At 41.4% G+C, this 26,226-nt stretch overlaps 2 protein-coding genes across 4 annotated transcripts in view; one reads left to right on the top strand and one right to left on the bottom strand.

Moving 5' to 3' along the window:
- Nucleotides 1–10,708: 10,708 nt before the first annotated feature.
- Mblac2 (metallo-beta-lactamase domain containing 2) lies at nt 10,709–24,788 on the bottom strand. The gene is made up of 2 exons (XM_020156534.2): nt 24,335–24,788; nt 10,709–14,168 (listed from the first exon to the last, which is right to left on the bottom strand). The coding sequence occupies exons 1-2, from the start codon at nt 24,786–24,788 to the stop codon at nt 13,783–13,785; spliced, it is 840 nt and encodes a 279-aa protein (XP_020012123.1). The 3' UTR covers nt 10,709–13,782.
- Polr3g (RNA polymerase III subunit G) overlaps nt 24,661–26,226 on the top strand; it is a 32,859-nt gene continuing 31,293 nt past the window's right edge. For 2 of the 3 annotated variants that reach the window (XM_074077102.1, XM_020156523.2), the window contains exon 1: nt 25,340–25,496. The gene's annotated coding sequence lies outside the window, so the exon portion shown is untranslated. Of the gene's footprint in view, nt 24,800–25,339; nt 25,497–26,226 lie in introns of those variants that run through there. The other variant, XM_074077099.1, reaches the window with a different exon arrangement.

The raw sequence follows: 26,226 nt of genomic DNA, 5'->3' as shown, positions 1-26,226 counted from the left end.
TCTATTGGGGACCTCTGGAGAGTACATGGGTCAACCCCTGAAACAAATACCACCACCCCTACCCTTGTTGCCCCATTGCAAGGACAAAGCAGCTAGACGAGTCATTGTCCCTCTCCCCAACAGCAGTTGGGTACTTGTCTCAGTGGGGGAACTTGTTGGGTCTGGGAACCTAAAGGACAGATGAGTGAGTATCCCATCCCCCATGGAAAGCACTATGAGCCTTGCACCCTGACAAGGAGTTTTAAATCTGCATTCCTGCACCCTGAGGTGGAGATACAGGGTCTCATAAATCTGTCATAGGGCTGATAAACAAAATGCTCTCAAGGTTGTTTTCCACCCCAATAAGGGGCAAACAGACCAGCTCATCAAAGAGAGTCCATGTGCTCAAATCCATGGCCAACAGAAAAAAGCCACCTAACACTTACCCTAACCCAGAGTTAAAGCATCCATTAAAAAACCCAGCCTTCACCTGAGTAGGGAGCCACTGGTTTCTGAGCTCTGCTGTACTGCTATAGTTGTAGCCTTTCCTTTCTCTCTAATAAATCCTACTTTGTGTACCAGCTTTGTCTCACAAGTCAATCAAGTGCCTCATGAGCCAATTCTCTAGCCTGTGAATGCAAGAGCCCTCAACACTGGCCCACAAAATTTCACACTGGCATGTAACAATACAGAGATAAGTAGGTTGGGGGAAGATTGCCTTGTTTAATTGAAGAATAAAAAGTGTTAATCTTGGGCTCTCCAACATGTGGACAAAGGTGGAAAAATGTCAGTTTGACTAATAATCAATATAAACTGGTCACCATGCAAGCTGGCTATACCAGTCCTGGTACCATGTGTCCCTGTGCAGGCAGAGGCTCCAGAGTTTTCTTTTCAAAGCAGTCTTTGTAATGCATTAAAGCCTTTATACCCTTGATCCCAAGATGGGTTGGGAGTGGTCAATTCCTGAGAGGCCCTTTTGGCATTTTCCTATTGTTCTGCAAAGTACTTGGCTTCTTTTCAGAGGCTCTAATTTCTTTAACAACCACACCCTTCTGATCCTCAACTTTAAACTTGTTACTTTACTGGCCAAACTGAAAGCTTTTCAAATCTCTCTGCTCTGCTTTTTGCTTCAAATTCTCACTGTAAATCTGGTTAAAAGCAGACAATAATAACCATGTACAGCCTGAATGGTGGACTGCCTTGGACTTTTCTCCTCAGATCAATTAGTCCATTACCTTTAAATTCAGCCTCAATTACTAATGACATGGACAAAATGTAGACAATTTCTTTGCTGGTATGTAACACAAATGACCTCTATCCCAATTCCCAAGAGTCCTCATTTCCATTTAGAACTTCATGAGCAAAGCCTTCACAGTCTGTATTCCTATTGGTATTCTGGCCTTCTGAGTTGCCACAAGAATCACCCATTAATATCTGCTTACAGCCTTCTAGAATTTTAGCCTGATTCTCCAAACTCTATCAAGTTCCTTCTGCAAAGCAATTCCAAGGCTTTAGATCCACAGGGTAAGGTTTTGTTGTAACAGGGACTATAACAGGCAAAAACTTTTGGCATAGGCAGCTTGCATATTGGTCAATTAACTCTTACTCATTGATCATTTAAACTGACATTTTTTTCCCCTCTTTGACTACATACTGGAAAGCCCAAGGTTAATTACCTTTTCTCTTTAATTAAGCCAGGTAGTCTACCCCTCTGATCACCAGAAAAGTAAACCTATCAACCAAGACATACAGCTTCAGAGATGTGGCACCAGACACCTGGAGAACCAAGGCCAGCACCCATTCTGGAACACGCATTTCAAGGTGAGCTCCTGATCTCCCTAAAGGTGGGTATTTCCCTCAGAAGTGGAACAACAAAGCTTTGAGAGGTTGATGCTCCCTGTCCTCTTTGACAAAAAAATAAACCCACTTCCTTTCCTCAAAAACTCTGCTCTTATAGTTATTTGTAATTTGGCATTGAGGTGAGGGGATCAGCTTTCTGGTCACACAGTTAGGGAAATATTTCCTTATGTTCAGCCACCCAGGTACTCAGAAGATGCTATAGCCATGGTACAAGTGGGCTTGGCTACTGCTTGAGAGACAGGAGACCTTGGAGTTGTCTCTGTGATGCTCCCTTTGCAGGTATACTGAATGCAAGAGTTACAGGGTTAGGGAAGTATCCACTTGGATTTCACAGGAAGGCCTAGGAAGCCAGCCAACATTTGATAGGTTTGGAGTCCTTTTAGGCAGCCCTTGAGTGGACAATGTACAAAACCAAAACTGCAATAAAGACTGAAGCAGTTAGAGAGGCCAGGAATATGGAATGTCTGCCAAGGAAAGCCTCAGGCAAGGAGTGGAATTGAGGCAGGGTGGAATTAGGTAAAGTTTGGGACTCTTAGAAAATATGAGTTAATATTGTATTTCAGATTGAACATTTTCTCTTTCTCTGAGCCTTCTTTTCAATTGCAGATGTGTGTAGGTTATTTACACCCTAGATCAAGGACAACTCAAACCACCTTCACCTAGTCCAGGATGACCCATGCGCCTCCCCACTCATCGATTATTGGTGGTTAAGAATCACCAGGCTCTTCCCTTCCCATAGGTTAATAGAAGTTTTAAAAGCACCTGTAAAAAAGAAAGATTCTCTCTCTGCTTCTAGCTTCCACCTGGTCCCACCATGTCCCCTTTTGTAATTCCCTCTCCTAACTTTTAATAAGTTACATTTATATCCATATGTCCTGCCATGGATTCTTCCACGTGGGACACAAAGAATTTGGAAATCTTCTGATCACAGACTGCACCATTGCCATTAACAGAACCAACCAAAGAGAGAGATCAGGTGGGTGCAGTCAGCACAGCTGTATGAGCAAGGCTGCCTAAGACTTTTTGTGGTCATATAACACCACATCCCCCAAATGATGGACATGGAGCTACAGGATTTAATGTTTGCCCTGCTGCCATGTTGTAAGCTTCTTTGCTCTGCCAGGCTCTGCCTGTTATGATAAACTGAAACCTCTGAAACTGTGAGCCAAAATAAATATTTCCCCCCTTAAGTTGTTTTTTGTCCATTTTGTCAGTGATATGAAAGTCTAAGTAAGACATACCACAAAGACTTAATGTGTCATACAAAACTTCACAATTGCCCCCAAACTATCTGGAGGAGTTTGTACTCCTAGCAGCATAAAGTTACACATCCACTTATCTTTACCTAGCAGCATAAAGTTACACATCCACTTATCTTTACCAACAATCCACATTCTAATAGCTTTCCAATCAAGCTAATTAAATGACTTTTACTTGCATTTCTCTGATGTACTGAGAAAAAAGTTGAAGTCCAGCTTTTTAAAAATAACATTTATTGGCCTTTAGTGTTTCCTCTTGTATAAATAAACTGTTCAAGTCATCTATCCAATTTTATAAGTGATCAAGGGAATCAGAACACGTTGCTTTGGCATATTGATTATTTTTAGTCGAAGGCAATTGAGAAAAACCAAACTCAGGAAGGCCTCTATGGCCTCTCCATATCTACCTGAAAACAGAGCATAAAATTTCTCAGAAAATTGCCCTCTATCTCCATACTCTGAAGAGAACATTCCTATCCCTGTAATACAGAGCGTATACCAATTTGAATCTATGCAAACAAACCTACCATGATTGTGAGGAAAAATGCCGCCTGCAAAGAAAGCTAATGAGAAAATTCTCACGTCCAAGACCAAGGTTTAACGACAGGCACAAGCCACCAGGCTGACCTGGGAAAGATGGCGCAGCACAGACTCTGGGCTAGGCGTGGCTTTTACAGGAGAGGGAGGTTAGGCAAGTTAGTGTATGCATGGGAGTCTCTGGTAGAGGTGGAGCTTGTCTTAGAGCATGGGAATTTTTGTTTAAGGGTGGAGCTGCCTGGCAGAGGGCGCCGTTTCTCAAGTGAGGCCTGAGGAGAAAATGGCCACCGATTTACAAAATGGCAACATTATTGTTCTATCATTTCCCCATTTTTTCTTTAATAATGATGAGGGTAGGGACTGAGGATCAAGAATTGGGGTGAAGCGTCGGTCTCTTAGCTGCTTCCCGCTGGCAGGGGGCATTGTATGGGGCAAGATCCTCAGACTCCTGTGGTGTCCTGGTAGGGGGCATCACAGTAGTTCTCCAGGCAGTTTTGGCGAGGTTGATATCCCTGGAGGTACAACTGTTTAAATTTTTGATGAGCAATAGCAGACATGCAGTCTAAAAGAAATCTTTGTACTGTTTTTATGATACAAGGGAGGAAGCTTAAGAATATGAGAGCAAGAAATATAGGCATTAGGATGGGCATTAGCCAGGTGAACCACCGTGAAATGTTGTTCCCTAGAGGATTCCAAGAGTCCTCCAACTCCCTTCTCCATTTTTCTAATTGCTCCTGGAGTTGTCTAATTTTATTTTTCATGACCCCTGGCTGGTTAACATAGAAGCAGCATTTTTCTTGTAAAAACAGGCAAAGACCACCCTGCTCTGCAGTGAGCAGGTCAAGGCCTCATCACTTTTGGAGTACAACAGAGGCTAGGGAGTCAAGTTGTTTCTGTAAGGTTAGGATAGACTCGGCCACTGTTTGAAGATCACTTACCAATTGATTAGAGAATTTTGTGTAGTAGTGGACAGAGGTTCCTATTCCCACAGCCCCTGTTCCCATGGCAGCAGTTATTCCCAAGGTAGCTAACAGGGGAATAGCCTGGATTGCCCTTTTAGATTGAAGGTGTGCAGTGAGGGGAATGGGGAGGTCCTGATCTTCTATAATAACATCCATATCAGGAACCAAAAATACTAGAGTACAGATGCCCTTACAGGCTTGGGATAAGCAGGGGTATACACTCTGACCACACAGAAAGAGAGTCCCAGGAATGGAGGGGCAACAGATATTGTTTCTGGTTTTGTTGGCTGTCCTAGTGGTGTGGTATTTTTGACCACTAGGGAGCTCACCTCAATTGTCCCCAAGGAACTCTGCAGGCAAAGAGAGGCTGGCTGGAAGAGGGGAACTGGGAAAAGAGTGGAGGCAGTGATCTTTTTGGTGAAGAAACAGTTTAAGGTAAGGGGTGTGGAAACATTTATGGGGCTGGCAATGACTTGAGAAGGGCCAGTCTGCTGACACATCCAACAACCACAGGCTAGAGTAGGATTGGTGTGGTTGAGTAGTTGATGAGTGGTATTTATGACCTGGAGGAGAAGGTTCTCAAAAAGGGACAGTGTATGTAAAGGAATTTTGAGAGGCTTTTTGGTGAGAAAGAATAAGTTGTCGAGAACCTGAGGTACCTGGGTGCCGAGGACCTTCTTTATGCCTGATCCTGGACTCCTCCTCCATCAGATATACTGTAATGTGTGAGCTCAGTCCAGCACACTTTTTGCCCGTGATTCCCAAAGCAAGTATAACCCACATTGCTGCCTTTACTCCTTGCAGTCCCGTGTGGTTTGCCCCACATTGTACATGGGGTAGTTGTATTGTAGCAAACCCTATGCTGGTAAGAATAGGATGAGGTTCATGGGCAGGGGGGATGTTTGGGGCTCACGAGGGTACAGGTCATAAGAAAGAAGAGAGCACAATGAGTAAGGTGCACAGGGTGAGGTACCCAAAACAGAGAGCTGCGTGATGGGGCCATCTCCATTCAGGGGGAGAATTTGCCTACAGGCTGATACTCAGGAGAGAAGGGACAAGGACAAGAGTTACACACAGAAAGGGATGGAGTGAAAACATAGGCAGTGCAGTTAACAATAAAGCAAAGAGAATGTTGGAAAATGAATAAATTTCTTCAGGAGTAAAGTCTGAGAGAGTACCTTGGAGGTGAAGGTTGGCTATCCAATCTATGAAGCAGCAGTAAAGAAGGTATGAGAAAGGAGGGAGGCTGATTGTGTTGGGAGGTGGGAAGAGTAAAATCTCAGAGTAGAAGGTAGATAGGAAAGAGTAAAAGCATGGGCAGGCACTGACAGAAAAGAATGGGAGGGGAGTAGATCTTTATTTTTGTTGGTCCTGTGAGAAGAGATTGGTAGGTCTTTTGTGAGGCTGCCAGTTTTAGGTTTTTGACATGTACCTAGGAGGGAAATCCTGCTAGCTTAGCAGCTGTGGGGGTTGTGAGGCAGTGTGTTGTTGGCAGTGTGAGACCCTCGAGAGAGGGTCTGCAAAGCAGGAGGTCATCTACATACTGGAGGAGTTTACTTGGGGAGAGATGGAGGGTAAGGAGGTCCCTAGCCAGAGCCTGGCCAAAGAGGTGAGAACTATCTTGGAAACCCTGAGGCAAGGCTGTCCAAGTCAATTGTTGAGAAGTATGAGTATCTGAATCAGTCCAGGTGAAGGCAAAAAGGTTTTGGGACTGCAGGTGGACAGGGATAGTGAAGAGCACATCTTTTAGGTCCAGGACTGTGAAATGGGTGGTGGTACCAGGGATGAGAGATAGGAGAGTGTAGGGGTTAGGCACCACCAGGTGTATAGGAGTCACTGCTGCTTTGATTAAGCAGAGGTCCTGCATGAACCGGTAAGACCCTTTGGGCTTTTTTACAGGCAGAATAGGAGTGTTATAGGGGGAGTGGGTTGGGCGAAGCAGGCCCTTATTGAGAAGCTCTGAAATGATAAGCTTTAATCCCTGTAAGTGGATTAGAGGAATGTGATACTGAGGTTGGTTTGGGAAAGTGGAGGGATCCTTGACAGTAATAATTGGCTCATGATGTGTAGTGACTGCAGGGTTCTGGAGGTCCCACACAATGGGAAACACCAGTGCAGTGGGTAAGGGCAAGGGGTCAGGAGGGGCTTGTGGAAGCTGGGCACCCATGATGACAAGGAGGGGCCGTGAGGATAGAGACAAGGGGTTAATGGGTCATGGTTTAAGAGGGAGTGGGTATAAGGTGAGAGTGGCCTGGAATTTTGACAAAATGTCCCTCCCCAAAGTGTGGGGTGGGCAATTAGGGAGGACTAGGAAGGAGTGAGTAAAAAGTGTGTCTCCCAGTATACAGGTTAAAGGAAAAGTCATTAAGGGCTGAGTAGGAGTTCCCTCCACCCCGACTATGGAGGTTAAAGAAGGCTTGGTAGCTCCCCAAAACTCCAGCAAGGCAGAAAAAGTGGCTCTAGTGTCTATGAGGAAAGAGATAGGCCTACCTTTGATGAGGGGAGTTACCCTGGGCTCCTGTGGAGTTATGGTTGTCGGGCCTGGGAGTACTGGGTTCCATCAGTCATCAGCCACAGTTGCCAGTCCTAAAAGATCAGTTAGGGAAGAGGGATGGTGGGGGGCTTAGACTCTCTGCCTTGAGGGGTGGAGGGGCAGTCCATCACCCACTGGCCCTCCTGTTTTCACTTAGGACATGGCCTTGGCGGGCGGCGTGATTTAGGACATGCACAGGCCCAGTGTCCCTTCAAGGCCACACCGAAAACATGGGCTGGGAGGTGTTCGGGATTTTCTCTGGCCTCGGGAGTTAGAGATTGGAGACCTTTGTTGGAGGGCTTGTGCCAACATCTGGAATTTAGCCTTATCTCTCCTCTCCTTATCAGCCCTTTGTTTTCTCCTCGGTAATTATAGACCTTGAAGGCCATGTTTAAAATTTCAGCCTGTGGAGTCTGAGGACCATTTTCCAGCCTTTTAAGTTTCCTTCTTATATCTGGAGCTAACTGGAAGATAAAATGGTCATAAGTATGATTGTCCCATCCCAAGTTTCAGGGTCAACTTTTGTATAGCAACATAGCACCTCTGTGAGTCAGGACAAAAAACTAGCCAGATTTTCCTCTTTCTCTTGTTGAATTTCTCTGAGTTCATCAAAATTAACAACCTTCTGGCTGCCTTTTTCAGTTCTGCTACTAAACAAGTAACCATCTGATCCCTAAGCATTCTACCATTGGTTTGGTAATCCCAATTAGGCTCCTCAGTAGGGACTGCTGTAGCCCCTACAGGATGGGTGGGGGTGGTGCGATGGATCTCATCTGCATGTAACCTAGTCACATCCCAGACCCTTTGTCTCTCCTCCAGAAGGAGGATGGAAGAAAGAATGAGGTATATGTCATGCCAAATAAGGTCATAGGATTGAGCCAAGTATTGGAACTCTTTAACATAACAATCTGGGTCAGTGGTGAAAGAGCCAAGGCACTTTTCTATCTGAGAGAGGTCAGCAAGGGAAAAAGGGACATGGACCCTCACAATGACTTCCGCTCCAGCCACTTCCTGGAGAGGGTAGATGGAAACTGGCTGACTGGGCAGTCTGTGAGAGTGAGTGTGTGTGTGTGGCTCATGGGGTCCTGCAATGCTGGGGGGCAGAGGAAGGAAGGGGCAGAAGGATGGGAGGAGGGGCGGGCGTAGGCAAGGGCAGAGGAAGGGTGGAGCAAAGGGCAGAAGGAAGGGCAGAAGTGCAGGGGGTGGGGGGAGCAATGGTTGAGCAGTGGAAGCCTGTTGCTGATAACATGGAGGTTCATTAGTGGGGTCAAAAGATGGGAAATTTTCAGAGTTGGGGGGGCTTGGAAGAGGATTTGGCTGGTTTTGAGACTGGTTTAGAGGCTAATAGAACCTGCGCAGGGGAACAGGAAGTACAGAGGGAGGGTTTGATGTGGAGATAGGAAAAGGATTGGACATAGGATATTTCCTTCCTTTGCCAGTGTGCTCACAGAAATTGTATAAATCCCTTAAAATATTGGGATTGAAAGTGCCATTAAGTGGCCATTTGGACACATTGTCTAATGGATATTGGGGCTCGGCCTGATTATAGAGAAAAATGAGTTTTTGGGGCTTAAGATCAGGCGTTAGGCGAAGAGGTCCAAGGTTGGCCAGGAGACATCCCAATGGGGAGTCTGAAGGAATTTTGTACCGTCCATCTCCCATGGTGAAGGCCTGACCTGAGTAGAGGACATGATGGGCATCCTCGAGATATCGATTCCTCAGGAGAGAGTAGAGGTGGAACTCCCAGTCCATCTGGGAGTCACTGGGGGCCCACAGTCCTAGGGGACCCGGCCCCCAAGGACAAGAGAGAGAGCTGAGACCCAGTGCTAGGATTTCAAGGAAATGAGAAAGTGAGATCACAGCTCTGCATGCGAGGAGGACTCACCGAGAGAAGGACCTTGAGGGAGGATTGGCCGGTGGTGGATGGTGATTGGAGGCACGCTGGGGCAGAGGAAATTCCCTGTGAACAGTGAAGGTGTCTTCTAGGATCGGGGGTCCCAGCTAAACAGCTCAAGTCCCAGAGGAAGGGAATGGGGAGTTTAGAGAGAGAGTGAGAGGGCGGGATGGGGGAGGGAGGCTGGGAGAGAAAGGTTGGTGGCGGGAGCTCACCCAATCTGAGTCACGGCACCAAATGTTAGGAAAAACACTGCCTGCAAAGAAACCTCACAAGAAAAATCTCAGGTCCAAGACCAAGGTTTGGCACAAGCCACCAGGCTGACCCAGGAAAGATGGCGCAGCACAGACTAGGCTAGGCGTGGATTTTATAGAAGAGGGAGGTTAAGGAAGTTAGTGCATGTGCGGGAGTCTCCAGTAGGGGTGGAGCTTGTTTTAGAGCAGGGGAATTTCTGTTTAAGCAGAGCTGCCTGGTGGGGGGCTCCATTTCTCAAGTGAGGCCTAAGGATAAAATGGCCATGGGTTTACAAAATGGTGACATTATTGTTCTATCAGTGATGGTTAATCTTTATTGTCAACCTCATTGGATTGAGAGATACCTGGAAATTGGTAAAGCACACTTCTAAGCAAATTTCCAGAGAAAACTGGTATTAGATATCTACCTAAGCAGGGAGGATACAGCCTGAATGGGAGGGACGACATTCAGTAGGCTAGAGGCTCAGATGGAACAAGGAGAAACTCATCAGGGAAGGCAAGCTTGATTTCTCTTGGATGGATACATTTTTTGTTGCTTCCATCACCCAAAGACATCAAATTCCAGATTCCTCGGCTTTTGAGTGCAGATTCACACCAGTGACTCTCCAGGGAGCTTCCCACAATTACCAGCCCTAGCCCAAATTCCCTTTTCCTTTGTCTTGTCACATTTTCACAATTCATCATTCTTTGTTAAAATGGCATGTTAGTTCTGAGGCCTATTTTTGTAGCTCTTCACTTATTATATATGAAAGACTCTGTGTACATGTAGACCTATTAACACAAGTAAAATGTGTATGCTTTTCTTTCGTTAATCAGCCTTTTGCCTGTTTAATTCTCAGGCCCAGTCACAGAACCTAAGAAGGCAGAGGAAAGGTCTTTCCTCTCTTACTGCAGTTTACTTTTTCTTTTTGATTTGTAGGCATTTGCTGTTAGACAAGTTGAGAATATTTTATTCTAATCTCCAACATTCTTTATGGAATAGGATACCATTTTAAGGTATGGTACTTTTTGTTGTAATTATACTTTTTGTTAAAATGTAAAGCAAATCATCCCTATGCTAACAGATAAATGATTTGAATCTTCTTTTAATACAATTGTAGCTCTGGTTCACAAATTTAGGTTTCTAATCCACTTGGAATTTTTTAGGATGATGTAAGCCTATTCAATATACTATTGAATAGTATGTCTTTTATCCACTTATGTGAAATGCCTTATTTGTTAAACATTGAAGGCATACAGGTGTTTTTTGTTCCTTCCTGAGTTCTGTTTTTTTTTTTTTTTGGTGACACTGGAGTTTGAACTCATGGCCTCACGCTTGCTAGACAAGTGCTCTACCACTTGAGCCACTCCACCAGCCCTCATTTTCCATAGGATATTTTTTTGTAAGAACTTAAGTAGGAACTTGTTAATGTTATAAAAAGTACCAATAATAGACTGAAACAAATGTCCACTTTAATACTTATCACACAAATGTTTACTTACACGTATCTTAGAATTAGAAGAGGACAATTTGTGCACGTCACATTCATATTACTATCCATATAAGAACAAATACACATCATCATTTATTCACCTGTATCAGGATAACACACAAGGTTTCGCTTGCTTTAAGCTTCTCAGTTAAAGGAGACATCAAATAATTAAAACAAGTGTCTAATAATTCATCATTAACAATATAAATAATAATTATTTTTAAATGCCTTCTATTTTGACAAGTTTGAATACACTTACATACTTACATTTCCAAAAGGCATAAATTACAAGAATGGTCACTGTCAGGGTGAAAATATATATTTTAAAAGATTTTTTAAATGTTATTATGCTTTAGCATTGTTTGATTTATTGTTGGCACATGTGGCATCTTGGAAAGTAAAAATACACTTTGCCAGTTTTATGTGTTGTGTAGTTATAAGAGAAAGAGCACAGTTTGGGGGCAGGCAGACCTGTGTTCAATTACTAGCTTCAACACAGTCCATGTTGTGTGAGACTCATTAATTACCTCTTGTTGCTGGAACCAGGATTTAATTTAAAAATACGTATTTTAAAATGTATAGAATAGGTACTCAATGAATGTGTATCCTTTCCCCAATTTATTTCCATTTTATTCACATGGTAGCAGTAGTAAAATATCACAGTCTTATGTTGAATTACAATTGGAAAAACTGAAAACACTGGGAAATTTAAAAATAATGTCTATGTATTCTGAAAAAAATCACTTTTAGTAAATAATGAAATCCCTCAGCAGGAAAAACTATTTCCTAATAAAAAGTAATGCCTACTATACCCTGATTTTAAAATAAATACTAAAATATGATAAGATGGACAATGGTTAAGGACTTTTGGTTTCCTTTTGTGCTATTATATAAAAATAATGGCTCTATTTAAGGCTCTTTAAGTGACTGTAGTTGCCCTGAACCAATCTATATTCTTGGTGTGGCGCTATCAATTGAAACAGACCTACTGCCTTGAAGACCATCACAGAACACTCTCATGATAGTCTATATTTGAACTAATTGTGGCCTCCTTTCCAACTCTAAAGGTTCATTTGGTGGCCTGTGGCAGTTCACGTCATGTCATTAAGGATTACTCATACACACAATCACAATCCCATCTTTCTCATGCTAAATACATGGTGCTTGGAAGAAATGGGGCTCCTAAAAGTTAAATTTATATTGTTACAAGGAATAGACTCTCTAAAGAGGAATGCTTGCATTCCTATTCTTGGATTACAATTTTTGTTTCAAACCCTGACCACCTAACAAGTCATACTTCCAAGTTTGACTCAAAAACCCCTCCTCCTGAAAAACTGCCCTAACTCAACTTCACACCCCTCCCTTTATGTCCCTTACACTCATGCATAATTTATATTAACTTCAACTTCTATATATGATTACTCATGCTTTGTGTGCCTTCGACTTCTAGCTATAATGTTGTCTCTGATTGTTTGAAGCTTCCACAGTGTTTAGCACAGTATGTATATGCATGTATGTAAATGTGGGATGTGTGTCTCTGTGTTTGTATGTGTGTGCTGAAAGAATTAAAAAAAACTAAAGAATCTGGGCGTTTGCAGGGTAGAAAAGGTTACAAGGTTACAAAATCTGACAGATTTTAAAATTTATTTATCTTTCTTTTTGGTGGTACTGGGTTTGAACTCAGGGCTTTGTGCTTGCAAAGCAGGCACTGACAAAGCAGGCATTCTACCTCTTGAGCCACACCTACAGTCTCTTTCCAGTATTAAAAGGTCTTATTTCCAAAGCTGCATCATCAGTTTGCTTTTAGATATGTCAATAATAAAAAGGCAGTGGAAAAAACTATTTAAAAAACTTTTATGAAAAATTCCAAAAGGCTTTTTGATAAATTATTATTAAGAGCACCAAACTAAAACATTTTACAAAATAGTGGTTCAACCTTGCCTAAGACTTTATGAATGTAGACTTGTTTTCATTCAAGACAAAGAATACTGAACAGGAATAGGTGTTGTGAATCAGGATAAAAAGGCAATTCACTCTAGGTCAATATCTAATGCACATTTGCAATTAATTTAAAAATTCTTCTGTGGTACATATATATGTTATGCTAAGTAAAAGAATGATTTATATCAAGATGTCATGGATATCGACAGTTGTTTTGATACTGAAAAACATGACACAATACTGAAGTTCCTACTTAACAGGAAAACATTTTGCTTATAATAGCTGTCAATATTAAAATAGGATATAATAAAAAATTGTTCTCAGTATGTATATTTTCAAATTTGCCTGACAGTGTCCTTTTGATATATCTGACAACTTTTAGTTAGATTACATACATTTGTATTTCACTTTTATGATTAAAAATATTAAATATATAACAACAATATGTAGTAGCTTGTGGCTGAAGCACTCTGCAATTTATATTTAAAGCTTTGCAATAAGACAAAATTCATTGTACTTTTCATAAGTTAAATTACATAGCATATAATGTATGCTGTAATTACATAAATAATAAATAAGAGTCTAAAAACTTCAGGACCATAATCATGGGATATTCTAGCTATCATTCTAAATGTTAGTTTATATATTTGTATTGAGTTCTGAAGTATTTTGAACCCAAGAAACTTTATCTTTAAATGAAATACTAAAACCATATAAACTAAAACTAAAATTATATATGCCCTTTTCCTTAGGTGACTTAGGAAACAGAATATGAAAAATGGTCAAGGACAGATCTTTCTCTTGCTATGAAATGCCTCCTTGCTCCCTGTATATGCCTACTGCATTTCTAGAGCAAACATAAGATGATGGCTTTGGCAAATTATACGCTTATTTAAGTTGTTTCTTACTTGGAAGAATGAAAAAATTTAAATGAAGACCTTTCTTTTTTTGGCTTATTCATTCTCAATCTTTAATATGCAATAACTGTATAAAAGCACTTCTTGAAAGGCTCACTATTAACCATTTTAAACAGCACAAAATGAATTGGGTTAGTTTACATAGTTAATGAAAATAGATTATTACTATAGATATTAGGGTGAGGTCCTAGAGTTTGTTACACGTAGGGCTAAACTTGCAAGAGATCGCATGGCAAAGGTAGACACTTTGTGACATATCCCAGCTTTTGAAATATAGTGAGAAGCCAATCGAAAAAGCCTTTCAGCACCAAAGGTATTGAAGTGCCCTGGAAGCACCTTCTCCACCAGACCTCTGTCCACTAATTCTATTAGACGTTCACAAGTTCCAACGTAGTCATTTATCCTGCTGTATGGAAGCCAGTCAATCAGTGATCCATCATACACGACGTCTCCACTGAAGAGAATCTTTCGGTCTTTGTCATGCAAGCAAATACTGCCCCTGGAGTGACCTGGCATGTGCATGACAGTGAGCTGTCTGTCACCAAGGTTGATCACATCCCCTACAAATGGGAACAATTTATAGATGAATTTGAATTATGAAATTGTGTATTTGACTTCAATCATTAAAAATAGAATATTAAATAGTTACAAAGAAATTAGGAAGAATGACACATCTTACTTTTATTCCAGAAATACTATATCTCATAATGACTTCTATCGTTTGACAGACCAATATCTGCTAGGACAAGTGTTTGCCAAAGTGAGCAATATGGTACACTACTTTTGCAGGCTGTTATGGTAAGTTTTTAAAAAGAAGATTCTGTGTTAAATAATTGTGAGGACACTTGCTTCAAAGAAAATTAAGCAATTTTCTTTTCTGCAGGATTTCTTAGAGCTTTTGATATACCAATGACTATTCAGATATACATAAAGTAAATGCACTTGTGCAATTTCTTAAACTTATTTAGTCATGAAACTTTTACTTTTCAGAACAGCCATGTACCAGTGTCCTATTGACACAATTTTGTGAATGTTGCTGTAGTGAATTATATTATATTTTGCTCATTTTTGTGTCAACCTGTGGGAATTGGGAATCGAGGAATTGGTATATATGATGATGATCTGATTAGCTCTGTTACTGTGAGTAATAAACTATCCTTTTTTTCTGACCCAGGAATCTCATGTCCTCTGTCAAAATCTACTAAACTGCTGCAGGCTAACTTTTACCTTGCAAGCAGAATAAAATGTCAGACTCATCACAATTAGTAAGAGGAAATGAAGCTTATATGGGGACAGAATTGCTGTTTCACTGGAGTGAAATCAGTAGTAACTTGAAAGAAATCATGATATTTTAAATACTCATATTGTAGTCTCCATTGTTAACACACCATGGGAAGAAAATCAAAGAAATATGCTAAAAAGTTAATAGAGGAATTAAATGACATATTAATTGGGATTTGTTAAATATAAAAGGAAAATAAGAAAGAACAGAGGGATTAAAAAATAGAAGTGAAATATAACAAAATAGCAGTCCTAAATTCAAACGTATCATGGCATGAAGGCATAGCTCAAGTGCTGGAGCATCTGCCTAGCAAGCACAAGGTCCTGAGTTCATACCCCAATACTGAAAAAAAAGGACACCATAAAAAAATGAAAAGCATGCAGCATACTGGAATAAAATATTTGAAAAAATACCTATTTGATAAAGGACTTATATCCAGAATATATAAATTAAAAAATTCAATTTTTCAAAAGAAGGAAAGGTTTTAATAGATTTTTCAGCAAAGAGGCAAGCAAGTACCTGAAAAGATGCTCAATGTTTTTAGCCATTAGGGAAATGCAAACTCAACCCTAATGAAATACCACTAGTATTCACAGAAGGGCTAAATTTAAAAGGACTGACAAAAGCACATGTTGACAAGGATATGGAGAAATTGGAATTCTTATAGACTGCAGCTGGGAGTGTAAATAACAATATTTTATCCATACAATGGACTGTTTCTCAACAACAGAGGAATGAATTATTAACACATGCAACAACATATGTAACAGGTGCTTAAAAACTGCTTTTGCTGAGGAGCACTGACTTCTTGCTTGGGCCCATAAATTAACTAAAGGCTGGAAACAGATGATTGTGATGCCCCTTTTCCACAGAACTGGAAGAAACAAATTGACAGTGGGAAAAACATGACCAAGATTACTAAAGAGAAAAACTTTCAGCTTGTGTGCTGGTCAATTTACTGTTTGTTACTCAAACTGACATTTTTTTCTTACTTTTTCTCTCTCTTACTCTCTAACACTCTTTGTTCTCTAATTAAACCAAGAAATCTCTTCCCCCCCTATCTCTTTCTGACCACCAAGAAGGAGTATACCTATCAACCAAGGCATACAGTGGTGCCGGTAAACCAAGAGAACCAAGGCCAGCATCTATTGTGAAACATGTGTTTTATCATGTACTTGAACTGAGCCTCTAAACGCCCCTTGAAAAGCAGACATTTTCTCTCAGAAGTGGAATGACAGAACTTTGAGAGGTTGACTCTCTGTCCTACTCTTTGTCTAATTAATAGTAAACCTTATCTCCTTTTCCTCTAAACCTTTTTCTCCTTATTTCTGAGTTGGAATTGAGGCCAGGGGACTGGTTTCTGGTAAACATGGATGAATTTTCCAAACAATCTACCACAGGGAAGAAGGAAGACATAAAAAACTGTACATTACATGATTATATTTACAGATATCAAAACTATAGTAACACCAAACAGATCATTAAGCCAGGAGTGGGAGTAGGGATAGAAGACAGAGGAGAAGAAAGGAACTTTTGGGGGATGATGACAGTGTTTCCAAGCTTGATTGTGGTTATGGCTGCCTGCATGTACCTATTTCCTAAAATTTAACAAACCATATACTTAAAATGGGTGCACTTTATGGGGTGTAAAAATATCTTAACAAAGCTGAGTAAAAGGATAGAATAAGTAGAAGCAACTCAAATATATATCAATGAGTGAATGGGTAAGTAAAATGAGCACATACTCATAAAATGGAGCAACAAAACCAAATGAAGCACTGATCTATGCTCTAATTTGGATGAACCTTGAAATCATTTGCTTAAGTAAAAGAAGCCAGTAACAAAGGCCCATACTTTGAAAAGTTCCATTTACCTGGGTCGGGGGGACGGGGTGTGTGTGTGAAGGACAGTGATGACTAAGTGGTATGGGGTTTCCTTTGGGAGATCACAGAAATGTTCTGAACTTGGTGTGGTGACAGATGCACAACACTGGCTATATTAAAGTCATTGAATTGTGGCTTAATTGTGGTCAAGAGGGTAAACTGTATGGTATATGAATTATATCTCCATAAAACAATTAAAATATATGTAATACAAAATTTTGCAATAATTTATAAGATAAATATAATACTTTAAATACATTTTCTAAATGTAATACTTAAATTCATTTTTCTAAGTATGCTTGGTACTTCCAGCTTCTGCTGTGCAATCCTTGGGATTCACATTCCTCCTTCTATGATTTTAGGATTAAAGAACTCCCTTGCTATTTGAAAATCATCAGTATTTAACAAAAAAAAAAGGTGACCTAAAACTATGACTAAAATTTTATAGCAAATAGGGGAGCAGTGGATGGAATTTCATTGTAAAGTTACTAAATTTAATCTTACCAGCAAAAATTCTTTTGGGTAGTTCACTAATCAATCTTGCCCACAGTTCCAGGATTAAATTTAATAGTGTAGTATCCTGTAGTGTGATACTTTATTCTCATAGGTAGCATCCATTGGGGCAAAAATATTCAAGGGCTTTTATCTATTTTCCTTAGAGCCTTTCCAAAAACATCAAATTTCCAATTACTTGCTTTTGAAGAGGGCATTTGTGCTGTTATCTGTATCTCATTTTCTTTCTTCCACTGATGATTATGTCTGTACAACAGTGTTACTCAAAGAGTGATCTGAGGACCAGTAAGATCAGTACCAATAGCAGCAGTAATAGCTTTCCAGGTGGCTTTTTTAAATGCATACTATAGATGAAAAGCAAATCCTATCCAGATTTCTAGTAAGAATCATCTGTGGTGCTTGTTACACATGCACATTCCTAATCCTACTCTAGAGTTTATGAGTTCCTAGGGAAGAGTCTCTGGAATTTGTATACTGAACAAGAAACTAAGGCAATTCTCACTATCAGTGAACAATGACCTATACCAGTTGTTTTCAAATTTTAACATGCATCTGAATCATCTGTAGGGCTTGTTGAAATACAGACTGTGGCTCCCACCCCAGTTTCTAATTTGGTAAATCCATGGTAACATCCGAGAATCTTCATTTCTAGTAAGTTCAAGGCAATCCGGAGTCTGATTAATCTGGGAGGGCACTTTGAGAACACTGCCTCTTCAGTGATAACAACATGTAGAGAAGGATGAAGTAAGTGGAAGTACTTCATACTGTACTACACAATGCATGCAATGTAATTCTGTAAAATAACCCATCACTGAAATTGTGCTATACAGAACCAGTGCATCAGAATCACCTGGGGATTCTTTTAACAATAAGGCTTTCTTTGTCCCACACCAATCCTACAGCATCAGAGGTTTGGGGTATTAGAGCCTCAAAACTGTTATTTCCCCAAGTGGGTGGAACCATGGTCATGCCTAATGGTTTTTCTAACTGACTCCAAGCAATGTGTAACCATGGTCTAAAGGCTTTAAAAGCCTTTTTTTTTTTTTTTTTTACAGTGCTGGTGATCAAACTCAGGGCCTTATGCATCCCCGGCAAGTGCTCTATCACTGACTTACAACCCTAACCCCCTTGAAAGCCTTCTGAGTGTACTGCGAGGATAACAGAGCAAGAAGCCTGGGTCCTCACATATATCTTGTGTATATTTCTATTTCAGGGCAAAAAACCATTTCATTTGCTGCTGCATCTGCTTATCTAGTCTTGTCTTAATTTTGAGATGGTATTAGACACTCCCAGATTTCTCCACATTCCATTCCTAAGGGCCAGATGGCTTCTCCAGGATTAGCCCAGATTTAAAGTGCCTCTGAAGATTAAAAAGCATTTCATTTACTGTTTGATTGGCAGGTATGTCAAAGAAATTGCTAAATTGATTTAATAACAGAGCTGCTGGAGACCAATTATTTAATAAATTTATAAAAAGACAAGGGGTCAGGGAAATTTTATCCTAGAAATGCTGGAATAGAATATCATGGAGAGCAGATTCTGAGAAGCCTATGAGAACTGGACATAAGCAAGGCGAGATGCAGCTCAACCGCTTTTTCCTAAGATGTTTATCTGTAGGCTGAGATTGGCACAGCCCCAGCCACAGAAGGAGAAGATGCAGAACAGCTGCTTTTCCTAAGTTGTTTACATTCAGAGAAGCGGGAATGCAGGTTTCTCCTGTTACAATGTCACGCCCCTTGCAGAGAACCGCTGCTCCACCCTGTTTACCACTGGATATAAAAGACTTGCTGAAAGAGGACGTAAGGCTTTTTGCTTTGGGGGCTTTTGCTTTGAGGTTTTTGGGCTTTGGCTTTTGGGGGTGGGAGGCTTTTGGAAAGGAAAAGAACTGCTGAAGGAGAATTGCTAAAGGAGAATTGCTAAAGAGGAGTTGTTAGCAAGTCTGAGGGCCAAGACTTTAAGAAAGCTAAAGAGAACTTTATACATAGGCTTTAGAAAAGCTAAGTAAAAAAAAGCTTGAGAGAATATGGGACAGTGCAAGTTTAAGGACCAGGACTTTAAAAGTTATGTATATGCAGGTTTTAGGCACAGCTGTTACTGTTTGCAAGTCTGAGCACAGAGGGTTTAAGAAAGCTAAAGAGAGAACATGGGACAGTGCAAGTCTGGGGGCAAAGACTTTAAGGGAGATTATGCGAAAGAAATGCTAAGAGAAAACATGGGACAGAGCAGGTCTAAGGAAAGAGGTTTAAGCAAGGTTTTAAAGAAGACTTTAAAAGCAAGGTGTTAAAGAACTGTAAAGGAGTAAGGCCTTAAAGAATAAAGATAGAGAAAAGCAGAGTAAATGAAAATAATAGAGAAAAGAAGCAATGAGGGTTGTGCATCTCCACTCAAGTGCCCACACCCCGATCCCACTTTCTGTCTGTCTATCTATCCTGTGTCCTTTCTGAATCTTCAGTTGCCCTCAGATAACCCCAGTTAGGGTCCGTAATTATCAGGAGTGAGGGAAAGCTCTCTCCAACAAGGGAGAAAGAGAAAAAGCTCACTCTAGAATATTATTGATCTTTAGTGATGTTCAGTTTAGGTGATATTCAAAATTGTTAACAACAGAGAAAACATAAGTACCCATACGTCAAAACAGATACCAATCATAAGCAACTGATAAGGCCATGGAGCCTGAATATCATTTGCTCTAGGGCTTAAAATGTAAGAAAAATCTCTTTGCCCTATTTTCTATCAACAATCTTGCTCTCAAAAGGTAATCATTTTAAGAACAACATTAGCAATTTCTTCCAATAGTTAACACTACCAGTTATCTCCAGATTATTTAATTCTATTTTTTTATCAGATAGATTCCATGCATGTATTGTTTTTTTCAGTTTAAAATTTTTATGTTACCAGTTGATTTCCACTATGAAATAGGTTTTTTTTTTTTTAGCTCTCTTTACCCCTCACTCTCCACTACCATCACTACACATGTATACATTTCTCATCCTCTCACCATTCACCCATCCAAAATTGATTATGACTCAACTGTTCCAGTTTGGAGTCCTCTATACCTGGGGCACTAACATTGTCCACAAGTCATCCATTCTATCATTCCAGTGCTTTCTTTTGACCTTCCTTTGCATTAGCTTTCCTATTTACCGCATTTGAAATCTCTCTCTCTCTTGGTTTACAAGGGGCATATCCTTGTGGCTTTGAAGTCACAGTATGTGGGACATGATTTTTTGAGAAGTTGAGTGATAGTGAGATGAATGCACAGTTCTAGGTTGGGCACTGTTGTCATTCAGATTTAAAAAGCAAAATTTCTTTTCTTGTAGCTCTGAAATCATTCAGATCTAAATATGCATTCCTTTTGTTTAAATTTCTGGAAATTTATAGAATCTTCATCCCAATGGTCTGAAAATTTAGAGCTGGGACTCACTTTTATCCGTTGTACTGGGGACTCTTTGTGCCCTTTCAACCTGGCAACTCACACCCTTTAACTATGGGATATATTCTTGAATCACCTCTGCCTTTTCTATTTCTTCTCCTTCACTTTGTTCACTTTATCTCTGCTCCATTTATTTCAATGATGGCTTTCCAAAACTGTTCCTCTGCTTATCTAGTCTTTTTATCCTCTGATTTTCCATTTTGCCTATCTGCTCTTTTGCAAGTTTCAACATTATTTTTCATAACTTCTAAGTAATTTCTGATGTATTAATCTAAGAGCTCTTTGTTTATGGATGCAAAAAAAAAGCATCCTCATGTCCATTGCATGTCTCTTGTACATATGCAACGTTACAGCTTGTCTATCCCCTGATAACACTGATGAGTGTTCTCACTCTTGTTACTTTATGCTGTTTGTTTTAATATTTGATCTCATGTTACAGTCAGATTTTTCAAAATCCCTGGGGCCTACTGACCTACGCTTTAAGTAGAAAGACCAGGCTAGGATTATTTAGTAATGCCTCTACATGGGAATCTTAAAGTCTTTCCTGGAAGGGTCAGGTCTCCCAGATAAGATTTTTCTAATTTCCTACCATAGGGGTAAAGGCCTGGCTCTCATACTTCTGAGCATCTAGTAGGGAATCTATATTCTCTTATTTCTTCTGTTTTTCCATACTAAACCAATAGTACTGAGCATCCCTTAATTAAGAAATCACACTATTTTACAATCCCCAGAGAATAAGCTAACTGGATGGGGGAGGAGCATTCCCTTATGGTGAAGGCTTCTAGGGTTTTATGAGTTTCTTAAAATGCTTACAAGCAATTATACTTATTTTAGTATTCTTTTTGCCCCCAATGGGTACCAGCTACTGCTAATCCCTGGATCTTTTAAGGCTCTTCAATGCAAACTGAATTGGCTCTTGATTTCCTGTTGCTGGCATGGTACAAAACTGCTAACTTGATCACCACATCTACTTTAAAGCATCTGAAACAGTTTCTTTTAGCTAATGTAGATTTATATCTAAACAGACCATTGTCTTTTAATGGTAGTATTAGTGGGGCTTTGGAAAGAACTACCTCGCTGAAATCCATATTTTTTGTTGTTAACTTCTCCAAATGACTGAAGTCCATGTGAAAACATTCCTCTAAGAACATAAGTTGGTGACACTGGGTAACTTGCTTAGAAATGTATAATAGGGACAGAAATGCCAGAACTTCAATCACTTGAATACTGAAAAAAAAAAAAAAGGCAAAATGCGTGCCCATTTAAAAGGTTCATACCTACATCTAAGATCCGATCCATCCCTATCTTCTTATAGGAACGTACTATTTCACTATTAATTAGGCGAGTTGCTTGTCCATCAGAGATAATGCACTGGATGACACAGCTACTTTCTCCCTGTCCTCTTTGTCCCTCATTTAAAAGTCAGCTTTTGGGTTAGAGATATGGTGCAGGGATTTCTGCTTCTCCATGACAGGTAATCACCAATTCATTAAATGGAATATAATACATGATTTCAGCCTTCTTGTGTTTGAACCAAAGCAGTAAATGCATTATGCTGTTTTGGGTATGTGCTGTACATGTGTGAGGACAACTGTATATGAATTTTTAACATAAATATTTTATATATCCTTCTAGACATCTGGATTATATTAACAGCAAGTTAGCAGGCCACATCATTCAGAAGAGACAGGAAATTAATGTTCCTGAGAACTGAGGAAATTAGATACTTCTTGAGAGGGTGAGGCATCCAGCTCCTAATGAGAAACAACTTTTAATAACACAGTGCTAGCACCTTCAAAGTGTTTGGTAAATATTAAGCTTTCTTTTCACACCTTCAAAGGTATAAAGCACCACACAGGTAGCTTGCAGGTCTTCTGCAACTCCAAAGATGCTAGGATTCTACTTTCAATTGGATTCAGGAAACCTGGGTTTTAGACCCAGTTCCTTTCCAATTGGTCTATGTGACCTAAGGTATGATATTCAGGCATAGATTTTCTCTGCGTCTATAAAACAGTAATCCCTACCATTCTTTCACCCTTGGTTTCCCATTGTTGGCACGGAATCAAAGGTACATAAATTAAAAATGTTTTCTTTCAAACAATTTAAACATATTTAATATTAATACAAAATGTTTTTTAATCAGAGTGCCAGAATTTAGTCTGAATACCCACCAACTGCTTGGAAATCTTACCTCTAAAACTATCTAAAATATTTTTTAAATGTTTAAATTTAAAACTTCAATGAAAATACTTGGTGGTGGGGGAGGTGAGGCATAGAATCTTACTTTTCTTTGACAGTACCAGGGTTTGAACTCAAGGTCTCATGCTTGCTAGGCAGTTGTAATTTCTTAATATTACAAATGATCAAGATTTCATCTGTATTATAAGCTAATTTTTAAAAAATATTTCATTATTGCCATATTGTTTAGTCCTATAGTGAGCTTCACTCTGCAGCAACTGTGTTTTTTCTATATTATAGAGGGCTGTTCTAATAAATTCAATTGGCAATTAGAATAATTACGATAGAAAGGAAAGAGGGGCCTTCATATTATACTCAGAATTATATTACTCAGGCAGGATTTATGTATGTTCTGCATGCTTTATACCTTGGTTAAAATCCTAGCTTTTATCACAATCTTGCTTAGTGGATTCCAGGCAAGACATTCATTTGAGAGTCAGTGGCCTCACTGAAATGTTATGAGAATAAAAAAAAAATCATAAGTATTCTAAAAAGAAAACAGAAGTATATCAACTATTGCATCTGTTGCTAATTAGCTCCTTATTTAAGCACAGGGTTGGGCCCCTACTCTGTTTTATTCTATGAATTTCTCTCTGAACCTCATCCCATTGACTCTTCAGAGTCAAAGGAGACCAGGCTATCTATAACATTCGTCCACATACTCCACCTCCACTGCAAATAACCTCCTTATTCATCTTTCTTGGGCTTTGCTTTCACCCAGACTCCATAGCTGTCAGAACATAAAGGTAGATATGTTCTGCTTTTATGCTGTCAAGCTTTTTCTCTTGTGAGGCAATATTAAGAAACCAATCTAAAGGGTAAGGATGAAAGAGTGAGTGGAATCACAGCTGTGATGGCTTTCCAAGCCTACAGGTGGGAATGGATCATGGGAAACAGGCGGGAGGCGGGAGGCGGGAGGCGGGGGCCGGGGGGGGGGAGCCTGACTAAGCAGATGAAGTCAGCAGTTCTCAAAAGCACAGAGCACGGCATGAACTCTTCCTAAGGCCTCATTCTTTAAAAGTCGACTGGCCACAAAAGCATATGGAAATGTCAGACTGGTGCTGGGATAAAAGAACGGAAAATCCCTAGTGACAAGTCTCTGCAGTGTTACTACTGTAACACACACAAGAAACTGACTTAGGGGGTGGTGCGGGCTTTCAATCAGTATCGATACACTAGTCTCCGGGTAGAGAATGCTGCGATGGCTTTGGCTCTGGTCGAATTTGCTTTACTCAGAGAAGGGTGAGACAGAAATAGCGATTCTGCCATGTACCAAAACAATCCCACGATGACCACGCAGGTCTGCAACATGCAGCACTCAGACAGCCTCTTCCCCATCCCCTCCCTACGAGAGCGCGCGCACCCGCGGGGGCCCATTACCATCCTGCAGGATGAGGGTGGGCTGCACCGCTTGCACGCGGAACTGCCTGGCCCTCCAGCCAGGGCTGGGCGCCCGCACCACCTCACTGTCGGAGAGCCAGGTCACGGTTTCAAAGTTGTCCCCGCGAGCCAGGGCCTCGGCCTCGGCGTGATGCACCGCCACCTGATCGAACTGGTAGAGCCCGCCGGAATGGTCGAAATGCACGTGGGTGGCCACGGCCAGCAGCGGTCTCCGCGCCGCATCTTCTTTGGCTCCGCAGTCCTGCAAGAGGCCGGAGGAGTATAGGTACTCCGGGAGGCTGCGCAGCCCCAGGCCGGTGTCAATCACCACGTCCTGCTCGGAGCCGCGCACCAGCCAGATGTTAGCGCGGTTGCTCGATTCGTAGAAACGTTCTTGAATCCAGAAGATGCCATCGCCCAGCGACTTGTGGGCGTACCACTCGAGCGCCGACATGCTGGACAGGGGTACGGCTGGGCAGGGTGGGTGTGGGCGCGTGTGCCTCCTACAGGCTGTCCAGACGCCTGGCGCTGCGACAGTGCGAAGTGCTCTGCCCGCAGCCAGGGAGGAGGCGCGGAGAGAGGGGGCGGGGTGCGGGGGAGGGAACAGCAGGCAGGACGCGCGCAGACTCTGCCCAGGGCTTCAGCTCCCGCACCCTCCCGCCAGGTCCGCAGAGGGCCAAGGCTGCGCTGCCAGGAGCAGGACGCAGGAGCTGCCGCAGCCTCTGCTGCCGCGCTCGGGAAGCGTTAACGCAGAGGGCACTGCAGCAGTCTGGAGACGCAGGAGCGACACTTTGCTCACTCCCGGGGTCTGACTGCAGAGACCCTAAGCGATGCGCGAGAAGCGCCAAGTCGTCCTCCTCCCCACCGGCTGGCGGCGATGCGCAATCCCAGCCGGCGCAGAAAGAGTCGGGCCAAGCCAGTTAGCTGATAACTACGGGGCCTGCCAAGGGCTAAAAAGCCCTGTGGGGGTGGGGCCTAGATGGAGGGTGGGCGGGGCTACCCAGTAGGGCTCAGGCTGCGCGCGGGGGCCGCGTGGAGGGCTGGGCGCGCTTCTCCCGAGGTGGAATCCGCGGAACCCGAGCGCAGGCGCCGGCTGCCGGCACCCCTTCCTTGCCGGCCGGCACTTCGGCTGCAGTTTTGCACAAACCAAGAGAGTTAGCAGGTAACAGAGGAAGTTACGGAGGACTTGGGAAAGGGTGGAGAGGGTGTTGGGGAGTTCTAGGGGCACGTGGAAAAGGTGCGGAGCTGGAGAATCTGGGGCAAAAATGGATTAAAGAACCTCTCAAGTGAGAGGCATTGGGAGATAGCTTTACCTTCGCTTCTCCTGATCCTTTCAAAATCTTTTTAAAGTCGTCCATTCCATATTGTACATAGTCTCCTCTTCCTGGAACTGTATGCAGTGAGTTAGAAGGGAATTGATGCTCAGTGATAGTTGACTCCAGATGGTGACTATATGGTTTGTTTCGGCAGATTGCAGCTAAGGGCAGACTATTGGGTGTCTGTTTTCTTAGTTGTTGGCACTGTACTCTGTATCATGGGGAGGGGAGATTGTTAATATGGTTTATTTCCTCAGAAAATGAAATTGTGTATCCCCTTTATTTTGGGGTTGGTTCTTTGTCCGTTCTTGGAAGAGAGTAAAGAAAGTTAGTAGAGTAGCCTAACTAAAAAAAGGTAGAGCACTTTGTGAGGACGGGGAAAAGTGGTTAATGACTGGGTGTGGCCTCGCCTGCCACATAAATCACTCTCAGTGTTAACATTGAGTCCCTGTCTTCTCTTTCCACTTCCATGCATCTATTTAGGATTTAAAAGTTCTCTTGAGAACTAATCTCCCTACTTATCCAGGAAAAATTATAAAGACGCCCATGAGATAACATATAAAAGATAATTACGAA

Source organism: Castor canadensis, chromosome 6 (genome assembly GCF_047511655.1).
Source record: "Castor canadensis chromosome 6, mCasCan1.hap1v2, whole genome shotgun sequence".
Taxonomy (NCBI): Eukaryota; Metazoa; Chordata; class Mammalia; order Rodentia; family Castoridae; genus Castor; species Castor canadensis.
The sequence above is the reverse complement of the archived record's forward strand: the minus strand, read 5'-3'. Positions and strand labels throughout refer to the sequence as shown.